This window comes from Lolium perenne, chromosome 3 (genome assembly GCF_019359855.2).
Source record: "Lolium perenne isolate Kyuss_39 chromosome 3, Kyuss_2.0, whole genome shotgun sequence".
Lineage (NCBI taxonomy): Eukaryota > Viridiplantae > Streptophyta > Magnoliopsida > Poales > Poaceae > Lolium > Lolium perenne.
The window spans coordinates 206638625-206662886 of NC_067246.2; the positions used below are offsets into that span (position 1 = coordinate 206638625).

Consider the following 24262-nt stretch of genomic DNA (forward strand, 5'->3'; position numbering starts at 1 on the left):
ATGATTTTCAAGAAATATTCTTTTCTGGGATGGTCCCATCCACCTTAATTTGTAACCAAACATACCAAGAAAGAGGACCATCCCATCCCATCCATGTTTTGGTCCAGAACCAAACACACGCGACTCGCTCCTCGTACGAGTTTTTTTTTTTTTTTTTGCGAAACACAATACAATCAAAGATGCTCATACATACGCGCACACACTCACCCCTATGAACGCACACACGCACACCCTACCCCTATGAGCACCTCCAAGAGACTGCGTTGAAGAATTGATCCGGCGGGTCTTGAGATTGACGAAGTCACCACAGGCGCCTCGCTGTCGACGGGAACGTCGCCTCCCACTGAAGAAAATTCCGCCTTTATGAGACACCAAAGTGTCAAATCTGGGATTTGAACTCTGGTGGGCTGGGGGTGCCACTGCCCTCCTAACCATCCAACCACAGGTTGGTTCTCCGCTCCTCGTACGAGTTGGCAAGCAAAGATCCAAGATGCAGCCTCGAGTCTCCAAGCCAAGTCTGAGACAGGCAGAAATATTTTTAAAAAGGTAATAACAGTACAACAGTCAGTTGGTCGACGTTCTTCAGGGCTAAGGAAGAAACTAAATCAATCAGGGGGTGTGGACAACTTGGATTGATAGAACAGTGTGCCTGGATGGCTGGATTTAATGATAGTGTTTTAAGTAAAGATTTATAAGAAAATACTAATAGAGTGCGAAATATGGAGGAGCAATATATACCACTGCAGTACTGTTGGTACTAGCAAAAGCAACTTAGATGTTAATTACCATCATACCTTTGTTGAAGGCATTGCTTGGATATTGCTCGGGCATACTCTCTAAGGTGAAAAGACATGATCTGGCCTCATCGTTGAATCAGCAGATGGCGATACTCGTGTGCTCACAGTTCGTTGTTGCTAATGGTGGTGGATTATGTCGGTGTTGGTTGTTGAGCATCATAGATCAACTTTGACCTAAATGTTGAGTCGTGTCTCTTGATATTATGTTGTTACACAGATCGAGTGTTCTATGTTGACCTTTAATGCTTCTTCCGACCGAAATTAAATTTGTACATTTTCTACGGGAAGTGTACGCCCCGTGTATACTCGTACAAGTTATATCATGTTATGGCAGCGGGCTGAAGCCGAAACTACATCGGATTTCCTTTTGTTCTTGTCATTGCCCAATGTTATAGGCTTGAAGTATCTTGGGTTCATATCTCAGTTATTTTTAACTGGTCTAGCCCAGGATCATATGATGCGCCCAAGCGGTCCAATCACGTCCAATAAACACCTAGTGGCGCCCAGTGGCTTTAGTTGGGGTTAAACCGCACACGGAAAATCCCGGTCATTTTCTGGTTTTGGTCACTTTTAATGCCCCAAGCAGATACAAGAAAAACGGCCTAGTCCAGATAAACTTATCTAGGCCCTAGATACCAGCCCACCTAGCTGCTATATACCTAGACTGGAGGTACATTTTGGAGGTACATTTTAGGTATCCTCTCCCTGTTTTCCCCACCGCCTCCATTGTGCATCAAAAACCGCCATCCGGCCGATTTAACCACTCTGGTGACCCGTGGCCACCGGATCCGGCACCCCCAGCCGGATCCACAATGTCACCGACCAATAGCTCTCCCGCCGGCCGAAGTACACGCGGGGCCGCGTACTTCCTTCCGCTGCTACAAACTAGCGCACGGCGGGATCTTCTCCCGCGTGGGGCGGAGAGGGTACATGATGTCTGCGCTCGTCACGACATATACTATGCGCACTCTCGTACTCCCACATCGGAGGTGGAGAACTCGGGGGCCACCGCGCTTCGCGCGGAACCCTACCTCGTTGACTACTCATCGTCATCATCGAGGGAGGTGGAGCAATAAGTGGACGATGTTGCAGTCGACGGAGTGGAGGAGGTTGAGCCGAAACCGGAACCGAAGGAGGTGGAAGAGGAGAATGTTGACTTGCCCGAGCTAGAGGACCGGGCTCCCTGTCACTCACACTCCATCCACACAACAACACACAAGGAGATAGTTTGTCGCGACCTTGCGGCATACAACAACATGAAGCTAGAGGCAGGCACGCGTCTGAGGTGCACGAGTCGTACCGCCAACGCATCGAATACCTCCTACATGCATACTAGGTGGACACCTCCGACGACAAAGATTGAAGCCTCCGTCAAAGTTGACGCGTCCAGACATTGAAGCAACGCCGTGAACGCGTCCCAACAAAGAAACAACGCCGCCTTTTGGTCCCCTAGTGAAGCTCTGCCACCCCCTTTTGGTCCCCCGATGTAGGCTTCTTGATATAGGCTTCCGCTCCGTTTTATAAAAAAAAGCAACCACACCATACAACAGTTTAAACCGAAAAAAAACGATGGGGCAACAACAAAAACATGCTCGGCAAAAAAGGAAAAGATGCAAAGGAGACCAACCGCAAATCGACAAAACAATGGCGCCCCTCAACTATTACACCCTCCAAAGTTGTCCCACCATGCTACAAGCAATCCGGATCACCAAGTACCAAGGCAGCACCTTCAAGAAGGGATACGACGTCGACACGACGCAGTTGCCCGGACCAACGAATTGGAGCTAGGGTTTCCCCCGGTAATATGAGGGGAATTGAGATAGGATATCCACAACGTCCTTTAAGAATGAATGGCGACACCGCGACGGTGCAGGATGAAGCAGGCAAGGATCTCTCCCGAACCCTACAACCACAATCCCCCGAAGATCCGTGGCTTAGAAGCCCTGCGAGGTCCATGTGCGTAGGTGGTAAGGCACATTAGCTGCACGTCGACGGACAAGATAGATAAACAGGCCCGAAAAGCTCGGGTCCAACAAGGCTCGTAAAGCACCGCCAGTTTTAGGTCCGCTGGCCCGGATCCAACCTGCAAGCTACTTGTAGCCGCTGCCTCTGACTCGCCTTGATCGACAACCCCGCACCATCCTACCTGCATGCAGGGGCTTCGCCGCCACCCAACGCGCCACCCACCAGCATGTGCCGCCATCTTGAAGCCACCATCGCTGTCACCCTTGGCCAGTGCCACCTGGAGATCACCGATGCGCCACCGACGGCAGATCCGGGGCCGCTTGGTCCAGATCCATCCCGCAGCGAGCATCCAACAACGATGCACGCCACCGACCTCCAAGATGCCCAGCCCGCCGCCAAGACCTCCACTGCCTACCTCCGCAAGTGGAAGGCCGAGCCACCAACCACCATGTGGCCGCCTCCACTAGCAACTGCAGAAGCAGCTGACCGCAGCCCGCGCCGCCCAAAGACCTCGCCGCCCGCCCTAGCTGTCGACGATGACCGACCAGGCATGACATCACCACCTCATTGTTTGTCGCGCCGCCACTACAGGTCAAGCCGAGCGTCGTCACGCCGTGGCACCCATTGAGCACGCCACGCTCTGGCCCAGATGTGCTTGCCCACATCGACCAACTCGAGCCAAAGGACGAGAGAGCCTCGCCACCGCCGTCACCGACCTGGCTTTTCCCGGCCACGCCCTCTGGCAACAACGAGGAAGGGGAGAGGGAAGGAGGAGGCAGCGGCGGGGAGATCTAGGGGTTTTCCCCTGGTCGCCACGCAAGGGTGACACTGGAGGGACGAAGCATCTTTTGTTACATCGGCCCGGCTGGGGAGCAGCCCCCGATGTAGGCTTAGTTCTAGGTGTCAACGAGTTAACTATGATTATCATGTAAACTAGCTACTTTGGCACCTCAAGGTAAGCAACTAAGTAAAGTAAGGAAAAGATATTGAATACTTGGTTTCGACTTTTATCTCCTTCAAGTTCAATAAAACAAATTAGTATGCATTTGTACTCTACGGTTTCCATAACGGGTGGATAAGGCTTGTTTTATGGTACTTTCTACTGCGATATGAGAGGATAAGTACTCGTAGAAAAAAATCGCACGGCTGAGATTGTTCCATGTAGAATCAGCCCATTCGGCCATTATTAGTCAACTAGCACAAATGCCCGTGCGTTGCTACGGGTTTCAAATTTTATTTCTCAATGCATATATATAATTCACAACACACGATATATTTTTTGAAATGTGTGACATTTTTTGAATGTCCTTGAACAATTGTCGGATAACATGAACCTTTTTTTTCTAATCCATGATTTATTTTTGTTACGAGCGAGCATTTTTTTAACAGACGAACTTTTTTTGTATTATTTCAAACTTAGTGAAATATGAAAATTTTGAGATTCACCGTCACTGGTTATTGAAAGCCAACTTTTTCTTAATTTTTTTCTTTTAGATAAACAAACATAATACAAGAACTTAAACCTGTGTTGGGTCGCATTTGTAGTTCGTTCAGTCACATGTTGGAGACCAACACAAACAACTTACTTTATATTAGGCAAAGCAACTTATCATTGGGTCGTTTAGAAAAACATAGGGCTCCTTTGAGTTGGAGGATAGGAAAATCAAAGGAATGTGGTAGATATGGGAATAGGAAAGGATGGAATGCATAAATATTTCCTCGTTCCTTGTGCAAAGGAATTGAAGAATGAGGTCTAGGTGGACTTTTATTTTCTACAGGATTTGGCTTGAAACTGAGTTCCAAAGGAATAGTTCCTTTGATTTTCCTTTACACCATTCCTATGAATCAAAGGAGTGAATAATAGCATTTTTGGAAAATTTTCTAACCCTCTACTTTTCCTCCGCATTTCCTCCAAATAAAGGAGCCCTAAGATGTTCTTCCAAAGCATATTAGATCAGTCTTGTAGGCCATTATTTTAACACAGAAGGTGGGGCCAGGTGGATTCCCACCTTACTAATGTCCAACCACACCATGAATCACCAACTACACCAGCGACATGTTGCGCCTTGGTGGTTTTCTTCCCCTCTAGTGTGCCGCCGACGAGTCGAGATATCCTCCTCCAGCCCGTCCCCGACCTGGCGCATTACCCCATCCGCTTCGATATGGTCATAAGCTGCCAGCTCCTTCTTGAGTAGCCACCGACCCTCAAGCACCACCACCACCATGCCTCAGTCCGGCCGCCACCACCAATGACCGCGTTGTCTTCCTTACGCCCTCTCTGGCTTCCCTGACACCTCCTCTGCCTTCCTGCTGAGTATGCGGAGCTATAGCGCCCCTTTTATCGCTTCGCCTTGGCCTCTACCACCCCCGCGCGTAGCGCCGGCCATCATAACCGCTAGAGCTTGCCGCCATTTTTTTTTGAAGCATTAGAAGTTCTGCTAAAGCAACCAGTACACAAAGGAGGATATTTCGGTCTGCATCATGAAGAAACAATTTACCACTATATACTGCACAGATGAATTTTAGAGTAATTTTTTTAGCACAGTATACCACTTTGCTTGCATCTAGATGCAAAGATTCATATATCAAAGAGAAGTGCAGAACTGCAGATGGATTTTTATTGCCTTTTTCTTGACTTTATTAGCCAAACCAGCTTTAGTCGTACTCCAACCTAAATACATAGCAAGCCCAGATGTTCAGGCATTCTTCAAGAAAGGAAAATGGAATACAAAGTAGGGAGGCGCAATATTATTATCTTGTTGATGCTTTGCTTTGCATCTAGATGCAAAAGATTCATATCAAAGAGAAGTGCAGAACTACAGATGGGTTTTCATTGCATTTTTCTTGACTGTATTAACCAAACCAGTTTTAGTTCATACCCCAACTTAAATACATAGCAAGACCAGATGCTTAGGCCTTCTTCAAGAAAGGAAAATGGAATACAGGATAGGGAGGCGCGGTATTATTACCTGGAGGCTGATGGATGGCATGTCTGCTGCTTTGCTTGCATCTAGATGCAAAAGATTCATATCATAGAGAAATGCAGACTGCAGATGGATTTCCATTGCCTTTTTCTTGACTGTATTAACCAAACCAGCTTTAGTCGTACTCCAACCTAAATACATAGCAAGCCCAGATGCTTAGGTCTTCTTCAAGGAAGGAGATGGACGACATAGTAGGGAGGCGCAATATTATTACCTTGTGGCCGATGGCATGTTTGCCGCATGAATCTTACTGCAGAAACGTTGTAGGTACTTTGAGGCTGGCGGCATCTCCTCCATGCGCTACTGTCGGCGTAAGTGAGGAACGCCCTGTCGCCAGGGGCTCAGAACGTAGGTGGAGGGTGTTCATGCCACGACGGGGGTCCGCGAGGTCAGCGGCCGTCGAATGCATCGCCGGGGCGGAGGTTGAAGGCGACATCGGACGGACCAGCGAAGCCTGGGGTGGGGCACGCCGCGCGAGGACGACCGTCCTGTGGAGATGGACGTGGAGCATGTTCTTGCAGCCACTTCACCACACGTACACGATCTGAAAAGGTTTCATCTTCCGTAGGAAAAGAGGGGATCAGAGAAAGCAAATCTCACCTGGCTATTGCAAAACATACGATCTCTTTCATGCTAGCTCAAATAGACAAATCAAACGACGTTGAGATCAAATCGAGTAGCTACTCTGGCTTAAGAAGGCATTTTCTTTTGTTAGTGCTGCCGCTGGCCGTGTTGTTGCGCCCTACGTTGCACGGATACTTCAGAAAACTCACGTATCCGTATCGGATACTGCCGGATACGCGGATACGTATCGGATACCTGCGGATACCTATCATGTACGTAGCAGATTTTCCATTTTTTCAAAAAGAAACTAAATCGCTACTTTAGAGCAAGGTGGAGAAGCGACTAAGAGAGCGCCGGAGTTGTGAAGCTTTTACGCAAACGACCTCTAGGTACTCTTATATAGTAGTTTTTCTGAAAAAAATCAGTAATTTGTATATATGTTATTAAAAATCATATGTATCGGTGTTTTTAGAAAATCGGTTTATCGGCATATCGCGGTATCCGTATCCGTATCCGTATCGCCGTATCTAGGCAACCTAGGTTGCGTCGCCGTCGAAAGGAGATCGAGACGTGAGGCGGAAGGGCCGCGCCGTATGAGCGATTGGAGGCGGAGCTTAGGTCCAAGAGTGTTGATGGCCTCCTGCTCGTACTCGTTCACGCCCAGCGGCAAGTCCAGGGCCGGAGCTCCATCTTCATCTCGAAGGCCATGCCGAGGTAAGACGAGGCGAGAAATCCGCACCCACCCCAAACGCCGCCGCTAGGAGGAGGAAGGGGGAATAGGGTTAGCCGTGTGCGGGGCTGCAATAACAAAGCGACACTATTGGGCGGCAATACGTGTGCTCCTTCCGTCTCATTGAACAGGATGTATTTTTTTTTGTTTTTTCGCCAAAGAACAAGGCGTGGGGCGTGTTTTGCTCCTGATCTCCCCCATACCCTCCTTAATTAATGATGCATGCTCCTCAGTAAATACGCATGCTCCTTAATTAACGAGACGAGCCAGTTTACTTTCTTTCCTACTCCTGTGTGAATTTATTGATTTGCTCCTATAAATACGTTGCGAGAGGATCTTTAATAATTATGGACTGCATGTAATCGAGACAGGTTTAAGGAGATGGAGAGATTTTCTAGGGACAAGTTTGGAATGTTTTGTCTGTCGATTGCCTTCTTAATAATCGCGCGAGAAGAATTGGAGGGAGTATCTGATTTGATTTGGTGGGAGGGTAAAATTGTCTTACTGAAAATATGGTTGACGAAAGCTACGACCGGAGGAAACATAACCAGTTCCTCCTTTTTATATAGTAGAGATAGAGATTTCAGCATAGAACGACAGGAAAAGTAAAAAAACAAGCCCGAAACAGAATCCATCTCTCCATGCTCACTCTACGCGCCGGCGCCGCCGTGTAGACGCCGCTGGCGCCTGCACCTCCTATTTGCCTCAACTGCCTCGTCCTCCTAGACACCGCCGCCTCCTCGACGTATCACACGCCCATAGGAGAAGGGCCGCCGCCGCCACCTCCACCTCCCACGCCGACAAGGACGACGGAGCCGCCGCTGAATCCATCACTCCCTGCTCCCCAACTCTACGGGCCGGCGCCGCCGCATAAAGGCCGCCGCCTGCACCTCCTAGACGCTGCCACTGCCTCCTCCTCCTAGAGGCCGCCGCCTCCTCAACATCCCACGCGCCCATAGGAGGAGGGACGGCACCGCCGCCACCTCCCACGCTGACAAGGACGACGGAGCCGCCGCCGCCGCCACCGCCACCTCCCTATAGCAGGTAATTCTCTCACCACGAGATCGATGTGATGTCGAGACGACAAACCTGCTGATTTTTTGAACCTATATCAGTTGTTGAATCCCTGTACTTTAGAATTCAGTAGCCTCTGTGCCGTGTTAATCAACCGGTACTGCACTTCATCGGTTGATTCCTGATGGTAGTGTTAACGTGTAAAGTTTAATCCACTTAGTACAACAAGATTTATGCTCTGCAACTTCTTTCCATTGCTCAAAATAGGTTACAGGTGTGGCGCGTCACAGAATCAACAAATCTACACGAGATTTTCTTGCATTGAGAAACTTTATTATTCTTGCCTGATATCAACAAACATTCCTGCATAATGACCATATACTCTATGCTGAAAATCTTCTGCCGTTCTGTTTTTTATGCTACTGAATTCTAAAGCTAGACCCAGTGCCTTGTTACAGTTACTGAAAATAACGTGTCAGTGTTCTTCATTATTACTTTGTTATGGCATGAAAAAAACAGCTTTGTTTAATTTCTTTACTACTCAAATTTGCTAGCATGAATCTTACTCTTAGACTCACGACAACGATGAGGCCGGGGATAATGGTGAGCATATTGTGCCGAGAACATTTGGTCCTTTGCTTGCATATATTTCGTCGTCCAATCAAGCTTTTACTGGTAAAGTCCTTGATACATTACCGATAAAACCAAGAGGTGCTCCATGTAAGAAGAGGCCTAAGCCATTCCACGAGAGGTTCAATTCTAGACAGAAAGGTAATTGTAAGATGAACAGCTACTATCAAGTTATCTTCTGATGTAGTATGCTTATAATTTATTTGATCTTTCTGTTATGAAACAGGTATTTAATAATGGCTTCCATCCGCCTAAGTGCAACATGATGTGCCACTGTCCGTGAGCAGCAATGTGCTATTGGTGTTATTGCAATCTGTTGCAATCCTGTAATCTCAAACTTCTTAGTTCATAAACATGTAATCGGTACACAAGATAGGTCATCTATGCAGGGAATAGACGGGTTTATTAAGCACACATATCATTATACTGTGTTTTACGTTAATTGCAATGTCTGAGCTGCTCACATTTTGTGAAACCATCATCTGTTGAGTAAAGCATGAGTTGCTAGTCATCAGTCTCAAGTGTTTGGCTTTGGGGGTGGCAGAACTAATGGTACTCCTTTTGGCAATGCTTGTAGTTCTGGTGGTGCTGCCAATTTACCTTCACAGCATGAAAAGTAGGAGTTATGCAGAGCATCAATAGCCATGCTTCTAGTTCTGGTGTTGCTGCCAATGTATTTTTATTTTCTGCAAATAGCAATGCTTCTAGTTCTTGTGGTGCTGCCAATGTATTTTTATTTTCTGCAAATAGCAATGCTTCTAGTTGGTGGTGCTGCCAACCGAGTATGAACTTACTGTTAATCTCTGTGCTTTGTGAACGAAGGACACGTGAAACTGCAAAACGTTAAACATACTGCATCTCGTAGGGAATTAACAGGAACGATACTTGGAGTCAAACGAATATGAACTTGCGCTGTTAATCTGTCCTTACGTGAAACTGAAAAACATAAACATACTGCATCTTGTACGGAATTAACAGGAACATTCTTATTTATTGGATTGTATGCAATGCAAACTATATACAGTGGAAAGAGATACATGGAGATATGTCTAAGGCTCCTCTAAGCTTAGAGCCTAAGCTAATTGCTAACTGTGGTTACTGGATCAGTTGTAGAGATCATCCTCATCAGCTGCCACGGCGGTGTCGAAGGCGTTGACAGAAGCTTGTGGCTGCGAAGGGAACCGGAATTCGGTGCCGAAGCCCCTGGACTGCTGCAGCGTCTGAGCGAACGACTGGTACTTCCTGATGTCGCCGTCACTCACGCTCCTCCTCGCGTACTTCATCGACTCCTCAAAGTGAGTCGCCTTGATCTCAGCCATTTCATCTTCCTGCCCGCTGTCCACCTCCATGGCTTCTTTTCCAAGCCTCTGCCTCTCGATGTCCTTCTCGATGTCTTCTCTGATGGCGTACTTGCATGCCCTCTGGCAAATCTCGGTTAAGTCAGCGCCGCTGAAGCCCGTGGTGAACCTCGCGAGCGCGCCGAGGTCGACGTCCTTGGCCACGGGAGACTTCCTGAGGCAGGCCTTGAAGATCTGGTGCCGCGAGGCCTCGTCCGGCAACGGGATGTAGATGAGCTGGTCGAGGCGGCCAGGACGGAGCAGCGCCGAGTCAATGATGTCCGGCCTGTTGGTGGCGCCAATGATGAACACCGTCTTCTTGGCGTTCATGCCATCCATCTCAGTCAGCAGCTGGTTAAGGACTCTGTCCGCCGCACCGCCGGCGTCTCCCACACTGCCGCCCCGCTGCATCGCGATCGAGTCGAGCTCGTCGAAGAAGAGCACGCACGGTGCCGACTGCCTCGCCTTGTCGAATATCTCCCGCACGTTGGCCTCGCTCTCGCCGAACCACATTGTGAGCAGCTCGGGACCCTTGATACTGATGAAATTGGCTTGGCACTCGTTCGCAATCGCCTTGGCCAGCAGCGTCTTGCCGCAGCCTGGTGGCCCGTAGAAGAGGACGCCCTTGGAAGGTGACATGCCGAACTTCTCAAACTTCTCGGGGTGCTCCACGGGGTACTGGACGGTCTCCTGCAGCTCTCTCTTGACGCCATCGAGGCCACCAACGTCGCTCCAGCTGACGTTGGGCACCTCCACAACGGTCTCACGAAGAGCCGAAGGATTGGTGCCGACTAGAGCAATCTTGAGGTGGTCGTTGGTGACGGCCATGGAGTTCAAGATCTCGGCATCGATGGTGTCATCCTCGAGGTCGATCACGTCCATCTTCTCCCTAATGCACTGCAGCGCCGCCTCCGTGCAGAGCGCGGCCAAGTCGGCGCCAACGTAGCCGTGCGTGTCCTTGGCCACCACTTCCAGGTTGACGTCCTCCGAGAGCTTCATATTTTTGGTGTGGATGCGCAGAACCTCAAGGCGCCCAACCTCGTCCGGCACGCCAATGTCGATCTCACGGTCGAACCTCCCGAAACGCCTGAGAGCAGGGTCGATGCTGTTGGGACGATTGGTGGCGCCCATTACGATGACGTGCGCTCGTGCCTTCATCCCGTCCATGAGCGTCAGCAGCTGGGACACGATACGCCTCTCGACCTCACCGTGTGTCTTGTCCCTCTTGGGAGCAATGGAGTCAATCTCATCAATGAAGATGATGGAGGGCGCGTTCTTCTCGGCCTCCTCAAACGCCTTCCTCAAGTTGCTCTCGCTCTCTCCGGCCATCTTGGACATGATCTCGGGGCCATTGATGCAGAAGAAGAAGGCCCCTGTCTCGTTTGCCACCGCACGAGCGATCAACGTCTTGCCGGAGCCAGGAGGGCCGTACAAGAGGATGCCCTTGGGAGGCTTGACGCCGAGACACTTGAAGACCTGCGGATGCCTAAGCGGCAGCTCAACTAGCTCCCTGATCTGATTCATCTGTTTGCCCATGCCGCCCACGTCGTCGTAGCCGACGTCGTCCAGCCTCTCCTCGTCCTCCCTCTTCACCGGCTCGCCGTCGCAGAAGATCTCCGTGTCCGCCGCCACAATGCAGTAGTCGACCGGAGGGTCGATCTCGATGACCTTGAACTCGACGCTCCGCATACCGCCACGTACGAGGAAGAGGTCACCCTTGTGCACGGGGCGGTAGGCGTCGACAAAGTATGGCTTCAGGTAGGCCTCGAACAGGTTGCCCGTGATGCCCTCGATGGTGTCGTCGACGGGGAGGACGCTCACGCGCCTGCCGTACTTGGCGTCGGGGCACAGGTGCACGGACACAACGTCGGCGATGCGCACCCTGAGGTTGGAGCGGGCCACCTTGTTTATCTTGAGCTTGTGCTCCTCGCAAGCCTCGTCGGGGACGACGATGCAGACAGTGGTGCGGCGACGCTTGCCCTTGAGCAGCACGATGTCACCCTTGAAGATGGAGAGCTCCTCCATGGTGGCCGGGTGGAGGTTGCAGATGGAGTTGTCGTCCGTGGTTGCCTCCTCCACCACCAGCCGGTTCGCCGCCTTCTTCGAAGACAACGTGCTCGCCATCGCGTTTGAAGAACGAACTCTCCTGCTCTGGGCCGGTGCTTGGCAGATCTGATCGTGTTTTCTGGTGAGGAGGAAACACCGGGCTAGGCCTGCCTTTTAAACACGGGATTGCTCCGCCTCGTCCCGGAACTCGACTCCGATCGGGAAGTCTGTTTCTTGCTTCGTTCCCGAGTCGCGTCACAACCTGTTTTGGTGAGTCGTTTTGGCAGATTTTCTTTTTTTTTGGAGCAACAGTCGTTTTGGCAGATGTCCGACGGCTTGTGGGCTACCGATTGACTTGTGGTCTATTTCTGCGTTCAACACGTTAAGCCTGTAACTACGATACGGCGTACCATAATTAGCGGATTCGCTCGCTAGCGCGCGCGGTAATGGAACATTTAGCGGTAGGTTTTTTCAACAGCCTAACGTGACTACATCCGAACCATGAGAAAACAAGTATTAGATGGTTTTATTTGTTAACTACACATTACTTAAACAAGGGCTAAACGTTTTCATGAATACAGCCCAATAGTCAATTTATCTTCATATATCTTGTATACCAGTCAGCTAGTAAAAACAATCAGGATGAACTACAATGCCATGACAACCAGACACTATATTTAGAAGGATACGTGCTAAACAAAAGGCAGGAGAAATTGCGAGGCTGAAATGTCACAAATAGAAAGGGAGAACGAGAAAAATCGGCATAGCTACACTACCTGATTGCAATATGAATTCAGAGCAGCAAACTCAGTCTCCAGCCTCAGTTGATATTCCAATAGAATAATAAAATAGAAGGACCAAAAGGTGTTTTAGCACACCCAATGCCAGACGGATACACAAGCCACAACCTATTTGACTACATCCATAATGTATTCGAGCACCAAGTGTGATACAAGAAAAAATTACTTTGGCAATAATTATGTACTGATGTTCATAGCTAAGCTGCAACCTTTACATGTACTGGCAATAAACTTTTTGGTAAGCAGATTTACAGGCAAAATGGAAGGCGAGGACGGTTGTGACTGCGAATGTAGCGAACCAGATCATCGGTGTTGTTCTTATGGTAATCAATTGTGTCACTCAGCTGCTTGATGGCTTCTCTTTTCTCCTGCACTCTAGCTGCTAGCTCGCCATCTTTTTCTTCAATTATCTTCTCAAGTTGAACCATCTTTTGATCTGCTTCAGCAGCATTCCTAACCATTTCTGACATCACCTTTTCTTTCTTTCTCAAACTAAAAGACAACTCATCATTTTCCTTGAGCAGTTTCTCCTGCTCATCAAGATGATTGTGTAACATGTTCTTTAGGACACTGAGCTCTTCACTGCACGCAGATAAGCGGGTAATGAAGTGTACGGAGCTTTTACTGGAGTGTGATTCGATATTATCTAATTGACCAGCCAATTTAGAGATCATTAACTCGGAGCTTTCTTTTATTTGCGCAAGAGTTCCTTCCAGCATGCTGATCCTTCCAGAAAACTGTTGTGCTTCCTGTTCAAGATGCCTGATCTCTGCCTGTGATTTTTCCACTTCCTCTACATAGTTGTCTTCTTTGCATTTGCTGTCTGCTTCAGTTACTTTAAGCTTCTGCTTGGCTAGTTGGAGCTGGTTTTCAATTTCCTGGACTTGCTTCTGTAAATTTTCATTCTCCTTGTTTGCATATAGCTTTTCCTCTTCCAAATGCCGATATTTATCCAAAATTTCTGTGCTTTTCTCCTCTAGTATATTTATCTCTTCAATCTGATTTTTCTTCAGTACTTCAAGCTGGGACACCTTTGTGCACACCTCGTCATATGCGTGCTGGTGTCTCTGATAAGCACTAAGTATCCCTCTGAGGCTCTGCTGGAGACCACCAAGTTTTGCTTCATGACCTGTAATTTTCTGCTCAACTCTATCTTCAAATTTACTCATGACCGACATGTTTCCGGTGCATGCTTGAATCATATTTTTCAGACCCCCCTCCACCTTGGTCTTCTGAGATGACAATATATCAATTATCTTCTCTAAATCTTTTGCATTACTATTCATGTCATCAATTTGACTAGCTGCATCAGCCTGAACCTTCTCGAGTTTCTCATGCAAGTTTGAAACTTTTAATATTGCCTCTTCAAACTGTTTTTCCAAGCTGGAATTGTTTTCCAGCTGAACCAAGAGATCCTCCTTCAGCTGCACCATCTCACTCTCAAGATTCTTGATAGAAGACTCTGACTGTTTTAGTTGTGTTAATAATGTATCCTTCTCTTCTTGTGCTACCTCAACCTTCCTCTGTAACTCAACCTTAACTTCTTCCAACTGTTTCGTCAAGATGCAATTGTTCTGTTGTGAACCCTCATTAGCTTTCTGTAATGCTGAAATGGTCTGACTTTGCTTTTCTAGATCTGTCTCAAAGCTTCTCACAGAAGCTTGAGATTGCTGTAACTCTGACAGGGCCTTTTCCTTCTCTTCACGAAGTGCTAGAATATCCATGCGCAGACTTGTCCTTGATTCTTCCAATTGCTTTTCCAAGGTGGAATTGTTTTCTAGCTGAATTGAAAGATCCTCCTTCAACCGAGCTATCTCACACTCAAGATTCTTAACAGAAAACTCTGACTGTTTTAGCTGGGTTATTACCTTATCTTTCTCTTCTTGTGTCACTTTAATCTCCTTCTGCAACTCAACCTTGGTTTTTTCAAATTGTTCCGTCAGGGCACAGATGTTGTTCTGTAAGTCATCATTAGCTTGCTGTAGAGCTGAAATACTTGCACTTTGCTTTTCTACCTCTGTCTCAAGGTTCCTGGTGGAAGCGTGGGACTCCTGTAACTCTGACAGGGCTGTCTCCTTCTCTCCACGTAGTGTTACAATCTCCTCAAGCAAGCTGCTCCTTGATTCCTCCCATTGCTTGTTCAAGCTAGCATTGCTATTCTTCATGTCTTCATTAGCTAGATGCAAGATTGAAATTTGTTCTCGACCTTGATCTAACTCAATTCTAAGATTCTCAATGGAAACCACGGACTGCTGCAACTCTGAGAGGGTTTTATTCTTCTCGTCTTGAATTGCTACAATTTCAGCATGGAAACTAACCATGGCCTCTTCATTTTGTTTCTTCAGGTTAGAGTTTCCCTTCTGCAGATCTTCATTGGCAAGCTGTATATTATAGTTGTTTTCTCTTTGCTGCTCCAACTCACATTCAAGTCTCTTGACTGAAGCATTTGATTTTTGTAAATTATCAAGGGTTTGTTCCTTCTCTCCTTGTAACAGAATGATCTCCTCTTGCATATTAGTCTTAGCATCTTCTAGCTGCCTATCCAAGCTAGAAATTTTCTCCTGCAGTTCATCATTAGCTTGCTGGAAAACTGAAATTTGGTTCTGTTTCTCTTCCATTTCACTCTGAAGATTCTTGAGGTAAGCCTCCGACTGGTCGAACTGAGCAAGTGCTGCATTTTTCTCCTCCAGGTGAACTATTACCTCATTATACATATCATTCTTCGCTGCTCTGAGATCTTCAATGGCCTCGCGAAGAATTGAAACTTGTTGGTTTTGTTGTTGTAACTTACTTTCAAGATCAACAGTTGAAGCAACAGCTTCATTCTTTTGTCTCTGTACTGCTGCAAGTTCATTTTGTAGACTTGAATTCACCAACTCCAGGTTCTCGTTATTCTTCTCCATAACGGAAATTCGCTCAAGTTGCTGTTCGAACTCATTCTCAAGTTTCTTCAGAGAAATTTCTAACTGATTTTGCTCTAATGCCACAGAATGCTTCTCTTTCTCTAGCTCTGCAATATTATCATTCAGAGCAAGTTTTGTTGACTCCATTTCCTTTTCTAGTTCTTTGACGCTGGCTTTTGCTATCTCCAACTCATTCAAACACTTGGAATGTTCTGATTCTAGTATTGATTTTTCTTCTTGCGCAGCTCCAAGTTCCTTGCTCAGATTGTTCATTAGATCCTCTTTCTCCACTGTCAAACTATCTATCTGTATTGTTAAATGTTGAAGCTTGCTTTCCAGTGAATTGTTTTCTCCAATCAAGGTATCATTTTCAGTTTTTGTTTCAATAAGAGTTTCCCTCAGTTCGGAACACTCAGTATGCAAATTCTTCTCTTTTGCTTTCAGGTTATCACATTCCACTGACAGCATCAAGTTCTCATTCTTGGATTCTTGGATTTCTGATAACAAGGTCTGCACTTCTTTCTCAGCTAACTGGGCCTTCTCAAGGTGGGATGACAAAGACTTGCATTTCTCCACTGTATCTCGCAGTTGGTTGCCCATATCTTCCCTGTTGTTCTCCAGGTCTACAATTGAAATCTTCAGGCCATCTCTTTCTCTTGCAATTATTTGCTTCTCATCGGATAATATTTTGATCTCATTCTCCATGACTGTTTTTCTCTTCAGCGATTCTGCCACCTCTTTCTCTGCACCTTCAACCAATAATTTGAGCTGTTCGTTATCGGATGACAAGTTTGCAACATCTGAAGATAATTCTACTCTAGTGGCTTCTTTGTCCGTTATTGCTTTATCTAATAGCTTCTTCAGATCAGATATTTCCTTCGTTTTTTCTTCTGCTTTTTGTTTCAGCTTCTCAATTTCTTCTTCCAAACTCTGTAATTCACTTTCATGTTCTCCAACAAGGATTTGCTCCCAACCATCTTCTTCATTGGCTGTGTCTGCTTTTGGCTTAGGAACATCATTATCTGATCTGTCTGCTTCCGAGTCTGAACTAGATGAATCTGAACCACTGGAACTGTGACCAGTGTTTTCTAGCTTACTGATTAGCTGTTTGCAGTGCTTGTGAAGGTATTGATAGTCTTTGTGGAAACCCTTTACAAGGGAAGATAGCTTTGATTTCTTGAAGGAATTTCCAGAATCATCTGCTTCACTTTCAGCCAGCTGATTCTCTTCTCCGATCATTCGTAGAATGTGCTCCACATTCTCATCAACACCTGGGAAAAAAAAGAACTAAACTTTAGTCAAACCATATATGGCTAAACTTCAACAAAAATGGCTAGAAGCAGGCGCCACCTTTAACTGACGTATCATAAGGAGTTTCTTATAAAATATAGCATCCGTCAAGAGTGCTTAGATGATCAAGCGAAATGGAAAATAAACAAGTAATATATCATTATCAACACCCAACAGGAATATTCTATTTCAGAAAATAATTTAAAGAACAGGAAAAAGAATGTGATTTACGATCCCTATACACTCTAGATGAGAGACCACCTCCCTCTCCCTCGCATCCCCCCTGGAGGCGGCCGCCGGCAAGGCTGTGCGGCGCCGGTGAAGTGGGCGGCGGGGAACTTCCCTCGGGCCCCCGCGCGCAGCTGTAGGGAGGAAGACGGCCGTGTGGGGGTTGGCCTCCGCTGCTGGGAGTTGACGGCCCTCCTCCCTCCGCCCCCCTCTCCAGCGCGGCCTCGCCGGCGCTTGGGAGTGGTGGCAGGTGGCTGGGTGCCCCCTGACGACCAGGTTGGGGCCATGGATCCAGGGCGGCGGCCTTGGGCGCAGGGTGGGGCGACGTCGACCTGGCGGCGGGTGGCGGTGCTGCAGTCCGTGTTCTTCGGCCGTGCGGGCGGTGAAGGGGCGGCGGGTGTGGGCATGGTGGCACTAGATCTGAACACTGCTGCTCCTTCCTGCGGTGCTCGTCGCACCTCCCCGCCCCGGACTCCCTCTGGTGGCTGGTGTGTGTGGTCGGATGTGGGCTCTGGACTGGGGGAAACCCTTGGCCGACGGTGGCGGCCACGACGCTGACGGCGCCGCTCTCCTTCTTGAAGGCGATATCGAGGTTGTATCCCCTCCCTTCCTGCCCTATCTATCTCGGATAAAAACCCAAAACTTTGGTTTGGATGGTGGCAGCGCTCTGGTGGTGACGTTCCCTTGTTGGAGGCGCCGTTTTGAGATAGTGGGTTTGGATGGATGAGCTCGGTGGAGGTTGGTAGGCATCGTCTTTGCGTGCTCCTGCAGCTTGGTCTGGTGTGTTGTGGTTTGTGCTGCGGGTGGCAGTGATGTTTGTGGGTGGCGGTGAGGCGAGACGAGTGCTCGGAGTCCTTCTCCTCGGCGGTAACTCCCAATATCCATGCGTGCTCAGGGAGAACGGTCTACCTCCGATAGGTACGGTGCCCTCCGATCCGGGGCGAGAAAGCAGGGAGCTTTCTTTGGAGGTGGAAACGGATGGTGCTTGGGCTTTGCTTGGCTTCTGGAGATTGACGATGGTGCGAGTCCCTCAATGGCGGTCTTCTTCACCAGCTTCAACGCCCCTTTAGGCGGATCGCAAGGCTGGACAATGGTCTCGAAGCTCAAGTTGTGTTTCATTCCTTTTCTTGTTTTGTTTGATGTTTTCGTTTCCTGTTAGCTGGTTTTCAGCACCTTGTAACAACTTGCCGGCAATAGCCTTATTAATTTAAGGCAGGGCTACGACCTAATGTTTAAATACACTCTAGATCACAAAAACCTACAGAATAATTGATGTAAGTTACATATTAGTGGAGAGTATACCCTTTTTGTTCTCCAGTAGATGCCTGGACTTTCTAATTTTGTGTTTCTTCGTCATGCTGGACAGCTGAAGGTTATTGTATCCACAAGCTTGGGATCATCACATGATCATAGTTGAGATCTTGGGATGATGCAACTCAAGATTGTACCTTCACTCATTCACCGTAAATGTTCCAAGGGTGAACTGCAAAATTAATAAAGAGATAATTAAGTCAGGGCTAGAATAACTGTTACTAGAAGAACCATTTGATACGAGTAACTGACAAAGACGGTACAGCGAAGACAGCATCGCGTTTTGGGGGTTACATAAAAGCATCTTAGCAAACTACAGAATTTTTGTTGTCCAGCTGAAGAGAAATGGTCAAGAATACACGGAGGCATGCATAGTAGGAAACTTATGCAGGTTAGTTTCAAAAAAAAAAAAACTTATGCAGGTTTTTGGCCTTGAAACACGGGACGGAATGAACCAAGCGCTCCACAGACAGATTAGGAGAGGATATCAATATGCTTGTCGCCCTCTTCCTTGCCCAATCTAGCATCTCTGATTCTCGATGCTAGCTGACACGTACAAGGACACTCACATCACAGTGATGGGTGGTCATCCTCCAACAATACTCGAAGTGGTATAGAAACTTTTTTTTTAGATTCAACTCGTACAGGAACTTCACTGTATCTAGAATTCTACAACAGGAAAATCAGAGAGAGTGGACAGATCAACGCACCGAGCGAAAAGATTCCTGGTTCCTCCGCTGTATCTCGCACCTCTTCTTGAGCTCGAACTGCCAAGATCTGAGGAGAAAGAAAGAAACAAGCACGATCAAGAGCCGCGCATGGAGTGGACTGCAGTCGAGCGGAGCTGTCAGTTGGCAGATCGAACTGAGGTAACAAACTGATGAAGGAGAAAGAGGGGGTGGGAATCGAGCGGGACAGAAACAAAAGGAGTTACCGGGAGGGATGAAGCGGTTGCTCGATCGGGACACAAGGGAGCGGCAGCCACAGGCTCTCTCGCCAGTCGCCACTCTACCAGCGGTAGCCGATGGATGTGTGGGCAGAGTTAGAAACTCCTGCAGAGAAGCGAGTGAACAGCAAGCAACTCCTGGCCTCTAGCTGAGAGCCCTCCGGGTTTGAGCTCAATTACGGGATTGCCCCCAAAACCCAAACAGCGCTCCCGCCATTTCAAACGCGAGGGACGCATCGTGCGGACACCGCCAGCCAGGGCCCACGCCGAGCTGGCGGGGCGTGGGAGCCAGCCAAGCACCACTGCCCAGGATCTTGTCTCGTCCGAGCTGCGGAAAGGCGTATCGGCTTCAGAACAAAAAATAAAGCCATAGAATTCCAAATTCATGGTGGGGTCTGACGAGGATGGTGCTCTGCTTTTCTTCTTGTTGGCTTGTGATCTTGTCTCTCCTCCACCAGGAATCTTTTGTGGCTCAATGCCGTGGAACTCCAACTCCACCGATCGAATGATTCGCGTACGTACATAGACGCTGCGTTACGATGTGTCTGTTAATGCAAGGACAAACCGATTAAACTTAGAGCATCTCCAACAGAGGCTCTAAAATTTGGCGCTGTAAAAGTCGTTTGCAGCGCGCTCGTTCCGGATATAGCGCGCGACGCAGGCGCGAGCTTCGTCGGAGGCTCTATTTTACAGCGCATACAAAGAGGCAAAAAACGCCCCTTCGCCAGAGGCTGTAAAATAGAGCTCCACAAACAAGTTTTTTCAACATACATACATCAAACAAGATCAAATAGGCCACAGTTAAATCTGAAAAAATCAACTAAAATTTACAACTCTACGGGGAGCTTATCCTAACTAGCAATTGATCTAGCTAGCCAGAGCAATCGATTGATCTAGCTAGCCAGAGCAACTCTGTACGATTGATTGCCTTCCCGCGCGGCGGCCAGAGCAATCGATTTCATCCTCGCGAGGCCGGCGCAGCTCGCATCGCGGAGGCCAGCGAAACTCGCAGCGTCGGGCAAGGTCGGGCGCGGCCGGCGGACCTACGAGCTCGCAGCGCGGCGGCGGCGGCGGAGCTTGCGCGCCGGGCAAGGTCGCGCGCGGCCGGTGAGCTCGCACGCCGGCAATTTCGGGCGCGGTCGGTGGACTGCGGAGCTCGCACGCGGCGCGGCCACGGCGGAGCTCGTGGCGTGGCGGACCTGTAGAGCTCGCAGCGCCAAGCAAGGTCGGCGGTGCTCGCGGCACGGCGGCCGGTGGTGCTCGCGGCGTGGCGGAGCTCACGGCGTGGCAGTTTTTCTTCGCGCGGGTGGGAAGAATGGCACTCCCAATTTACAGCGTGCGCTAGCCGGCGCACTAGATATACCGCTTTGGATAGTGCAAATTGCCGCGCGCACTAAAATATTTATAGCATGCTGTAGTTTGCAGCGTCTGCTGGAGGACAAAAAAACACGCTGGGTGCTGTATATTGACAGTTATTTTAGCGCAGCGCAAGTTTACAGCCTCTGTTGGAGATGCTCTTAGTTATTGACGTGATTACGTGGTTAAGTGTAGCTAAGAATGGTAGAGCATATCTCTAGCACATACCGCAAAACAGGCGGCACCGTAGAATAATCGCCGTTTTGCGGTTTTGAACTGAATATTCGTTCGGAGCACAAAGCACGTTTCGGATTGCTTTTTGCTCTAAACATTAAACCGAACCTCTCATGGGCGGAGGCAAGAAAAAAGTTGGCCGGTCAACACGAAAGTCATGAAAAAATTATGTTGTATCTCATCTTGTTGTTTGAGCCCTCTATATTTTGATATCGTCATAAGGAAGCTTATTCAAATAAGCATGAGGCACCGGTAAAGAGCAAGGACGAGGTGTAATGTTTGACGGACCCTCGTGATCCAAAAAAGTTCTTTAATTTGAAAAGAAAATTTAATGGCTCTTTGCATGTCGTGCTCCACCGGATCTCACCAATGTGGTCGGGTCGTGGCCATGACCGACGTCCTTCGATCCGGATCCGGTGCGTGGATCCACTTTTGGTCCATGCAGATCTCATATGTGTCATCTTCTTCCTTGACTGGTTGTCGCCACTGGTTTGGGTTCTTTGTGGTTGGATGTGCGTTGGTGTGGCAGTAGGGTGACCTGTTGAGCGCTTGTGTCTTGTCTTCTCTGGGGTGAGTTAGGTTGGTTCCTGGTGCTCCGCTCTAGATGTGGGGCACGGTGGCCGATGCCCATGCTGCGGGTGGTGTTGTGCAGGTGTTGTTCCATTCCCTTGGTCGTGAGGACGACGAGGGTGTCTGTATGGAAGACGATCGTGGCCTAAGACAACTGTGGCCTGGAGGTCGCTTGTGTGGTTTCTTTGGTCTAGACATAGATGGCGTTTGCTCTAAACCCTTTTGACCTCGCCCATGTGGTGGGTTGGCTAATCGTAGCGGTTGTGGTAGGTGGCCAGTTTATCGGGTGAAAACCTTGCATGACGTTGTCGGTTGTCGGTGCCGGGGGCGGCGCTCTTGATCGTCATTCTGGAGGCGGCGTCGTAGGTTTATCCCCTTCTACCTTGGCTCTAGGTGAAAATCTTGGTCTAGTTGATGGACCGGGCGGTAGCTATGCTTAGGCTCCATTCCCTTCCTGGAGGAGGCGTCCTAGGATCCTTGGTTCGCATTAGCTAGTTATCGATGTGGTGTTGCTGACGGTTGTGGTTGGGCTTGGAGCCTCTTCTCCCGTAGTGCTCTGGATTCTTGTTGCCATTTGGTGCTCTGAGTGAGATATTTTTCGTCCGATGGTGTGGTGCCCTTGGAGTCAAGGAGAGGAGGCAGTGGTCTCTCTTCGGCAATGGACGAATAGTAGCAGGACGATGAGTCCCCCTTTTGAAGGAGACGAAGACCTATGTCTGGTTGTCCTGACATTCACTTCCTCCTTTATTGACGAGTGCCTTGGTGGATGAAGATTTGATGTTTATAGGCTGCCTTTCCGTTTCTTTCTTTTTGAATGCATGTATCGTTTTTTGTATCTTCATCTACAATTCTTCCCAGCGCCTTGGGTGTGCTTTCAATATAAGCTGGTTCTGCCAGCATCCTCCATGCTTATAAAATATGGCCGCTAAAAGCATTATTAATCTAATTTCGGACCAAAGCCTATTATCTAGAAAAGTGGCTTGGAAGTGAGCCTTGCTTAACTGGTTGGGGGAGTGGATGTACAAACCCAGCACCTGAGTTCAAATCCCCACAGACGCAAATTTAGGTTCCTATATATACTTGAGACCCATGCTAGACCTGGTACTCGTGCAATTTATCTTAAGAACTATGCTTTAATCAATTAAAAATCTTAGTACTCATGCATATGGTTGTGTGCATTCCTAGTTGGTGTAGAGGCTGGGAAGTGAAAATCTCCCTATTTTTAAAGGAAGTGACCCTAGCTCAACTGGTTGGGGGACTGGATGTACAAACCCAACACCTGAGTTCAAATCCTCACGAATGTGAATTTATGTTCCTATTTATACTTGAGGCCCAGGCTAGACCTGGTACTCATGCAATTTATCTTGAAGACTATGCTTTAATATTTCATCAAGATTAAAAATCTTAGTACTCGTGAATATGGTTGTGTGCATCCCCTAGTTGGTGCAGAGGCCGGGAAGTGAAATTCTCCCCATTTTAAAAGGAAGTGAGCCTAGCTCAACTGGTTGGGGGAGTGGATGTACAAACCTAACACATGAGTTCAAATCCTCGCGGACGCGAATTTAGGTTCCTATTTATACTTGAGGCCCAGGCTAGACCTGGTACTCATGCAATTTATCTTGAGGACTATACTTTAGTCTTTCATCAAGATTAAAAAATTTAGTACGCATGTCTATGGTTGTGTGCATCCCTAGTTGGTGCAGAGGCCGGGAAGTGAAATTCTCCCTTTTTTGGGACCTCATATCTGGCGAGCTCGGGAACAGAAAAGGAACGGGTACCCCCGCAGGTCGCTCCCTAGGGTGACTCCGGGGCCGATCTCACCGCACCACCACCAAGCCCCCCCGCCGCGCCCTCCTCTCACCACTGCCGGCGGCCCTCGCCGCGGTGGCGACGGAACCAGCCGCCGAAGGTGGTTGGGGGTGGAGGTCGTCGGGGATCCTCGCCATGGCCGCTAGGGCGGGTCTAGTTGGGTCATCACCGTGCAGCGTCCAAGGCGACGCCCATGGTCGGGGTGGAGGCGGAGATCTCTTCCCGGCGGTGCCATGGATGGAGTAAAGATGTTGGGCCGGAGGGTGGTGATGACGTGTGCTTAATGGAAGCGGTTAGAAAACCCCAAGAGGAAGGTGTGATGAGCACAGTGGCAAGTTTTCCCTCAGTAAGAAACCAAAGTTTAATCGACCAGCAGGAGAAAGACGTGACTTCTAAAGGTGTTGTTGGCTGACTATTGGCAGGGCGCACTACCGGTGTCGGCAACAACGTGGAACCTGCACACAACACAACCAAAATACTTTGCCCCAACTTACAGTGAGGTTGTCAATCTCACCGGTTTGTTGAACACAAAGGATTAGACGTATCGAGTGGAAAGAGATGTTTGCAGTAATTAAAGAGAACAGGATTTGTAGAAAGTAAACAGAACAAGATTGCAGTGGTTGAATTTATCAGTGTAAAAGAAAGGACCGGGGTCCACATTTCACTAGAGGTGTCTCTCCATAAATATAAATAACATACTGGGTGAACAAAATTACAGCTAGGCAATTGACAGAATACCGACCATACA

General features: G+C 48.4%; 2 protein-coding genes and 1 long non-coding RNA gene across 4 annotated transcripts; all 3 read right to left on the minus strand.

Moving 5' to 3' along the window:
* Positions 1-4819: 4819 nt before the first annotated feature.
* LOC127343171 (uncharacterized) lies at positions 4820-6482 on the minus strand. The gene is made up of 4 exons (XR_007877067.1): positions 6347-6482; positions 5961-6290; positions 5732-5877; positions 4820-5236 (listed from the first exon to the last, which is right to left on the minus strand). It is a non-coding gene; the product is annotated as an uncharacterized lncRNA (long non-coding RNA).
* Positions 6483-9779: 3297 nt separating this feature from the next.
* LOC127343170 (cell division control protein 48 homolog D-like) lies at positions 9780-12145 on the minus strand. The gene has a single exon (XM_051369286.2). The coding sequence runs from the start codon at positions 12143-12145 to the stop codon at positions 9788-9790; it is 2358 nt and encodes a 785-aa protein (XP_051225246.1). The 3' UTR covers positions 9780-9787.
* Positions 12146-12859: 714 nt separating this feature from the next.
* On the minus strand, positions 12860-19664 carry LOC127343173 (uncharacterized). Of its 2 annotated transcripts, none has more exons than XM_051369288.1 (4): positions 19534-19664; positions 19310-19376; positions 18591-18771; positions 12860-17041 (listed from the first exon to the last, which is right to left on the minus strand). In XM_051369288.1, the coding sequence occupies exons 3-4, from the start codon at positions 18643-18645 to the stop codon at positions 13116-13118; spliced, it is 3981 nt and encodes a 1326-aa protein (XP_051225248.1). In that variant the 5' UTR covers positions 18646-18771; positions 19310-19376; positions 19534-19664; the 3' UTR covers positions 12860-13115. The 2 variants fall into 2 exon arrangements, with proteins under 2 accessions (XP_051225248.1, XP_051225249.1); XM_051369289.2 differs by having other exon boundaries at positions 19310-19427; positions 19534-19652.
* Between the last annotated feature and the right edge of the window lie 4598 nt (positions 19665-24262).

Bases quoted from the DNA above. Each gene is read 5' to 3' on its own strand.
- LOC127343170 (XM_051369286.2), bottom strand. From the start codon at position 12,145: ATGGCGAGCACGTTGTCTTCGAAGAAGGCGGCGAACCGGCTGGTGGTG.
- LOC127343173 (XM_051369288.1), bottom strand. From the start codon at position 18,645: ATGACGAAGAAACACAAAATTAGAAAGTCCAGGCATCTACTGGAGAAC. The intron at 17,042-18,590 runs GTATACTCTCCA...TTTTTTTCCCAG, and splicing joins TCTACTGGAGAACAAAAAGG to GTGTTGATGAGAATGTGGAG.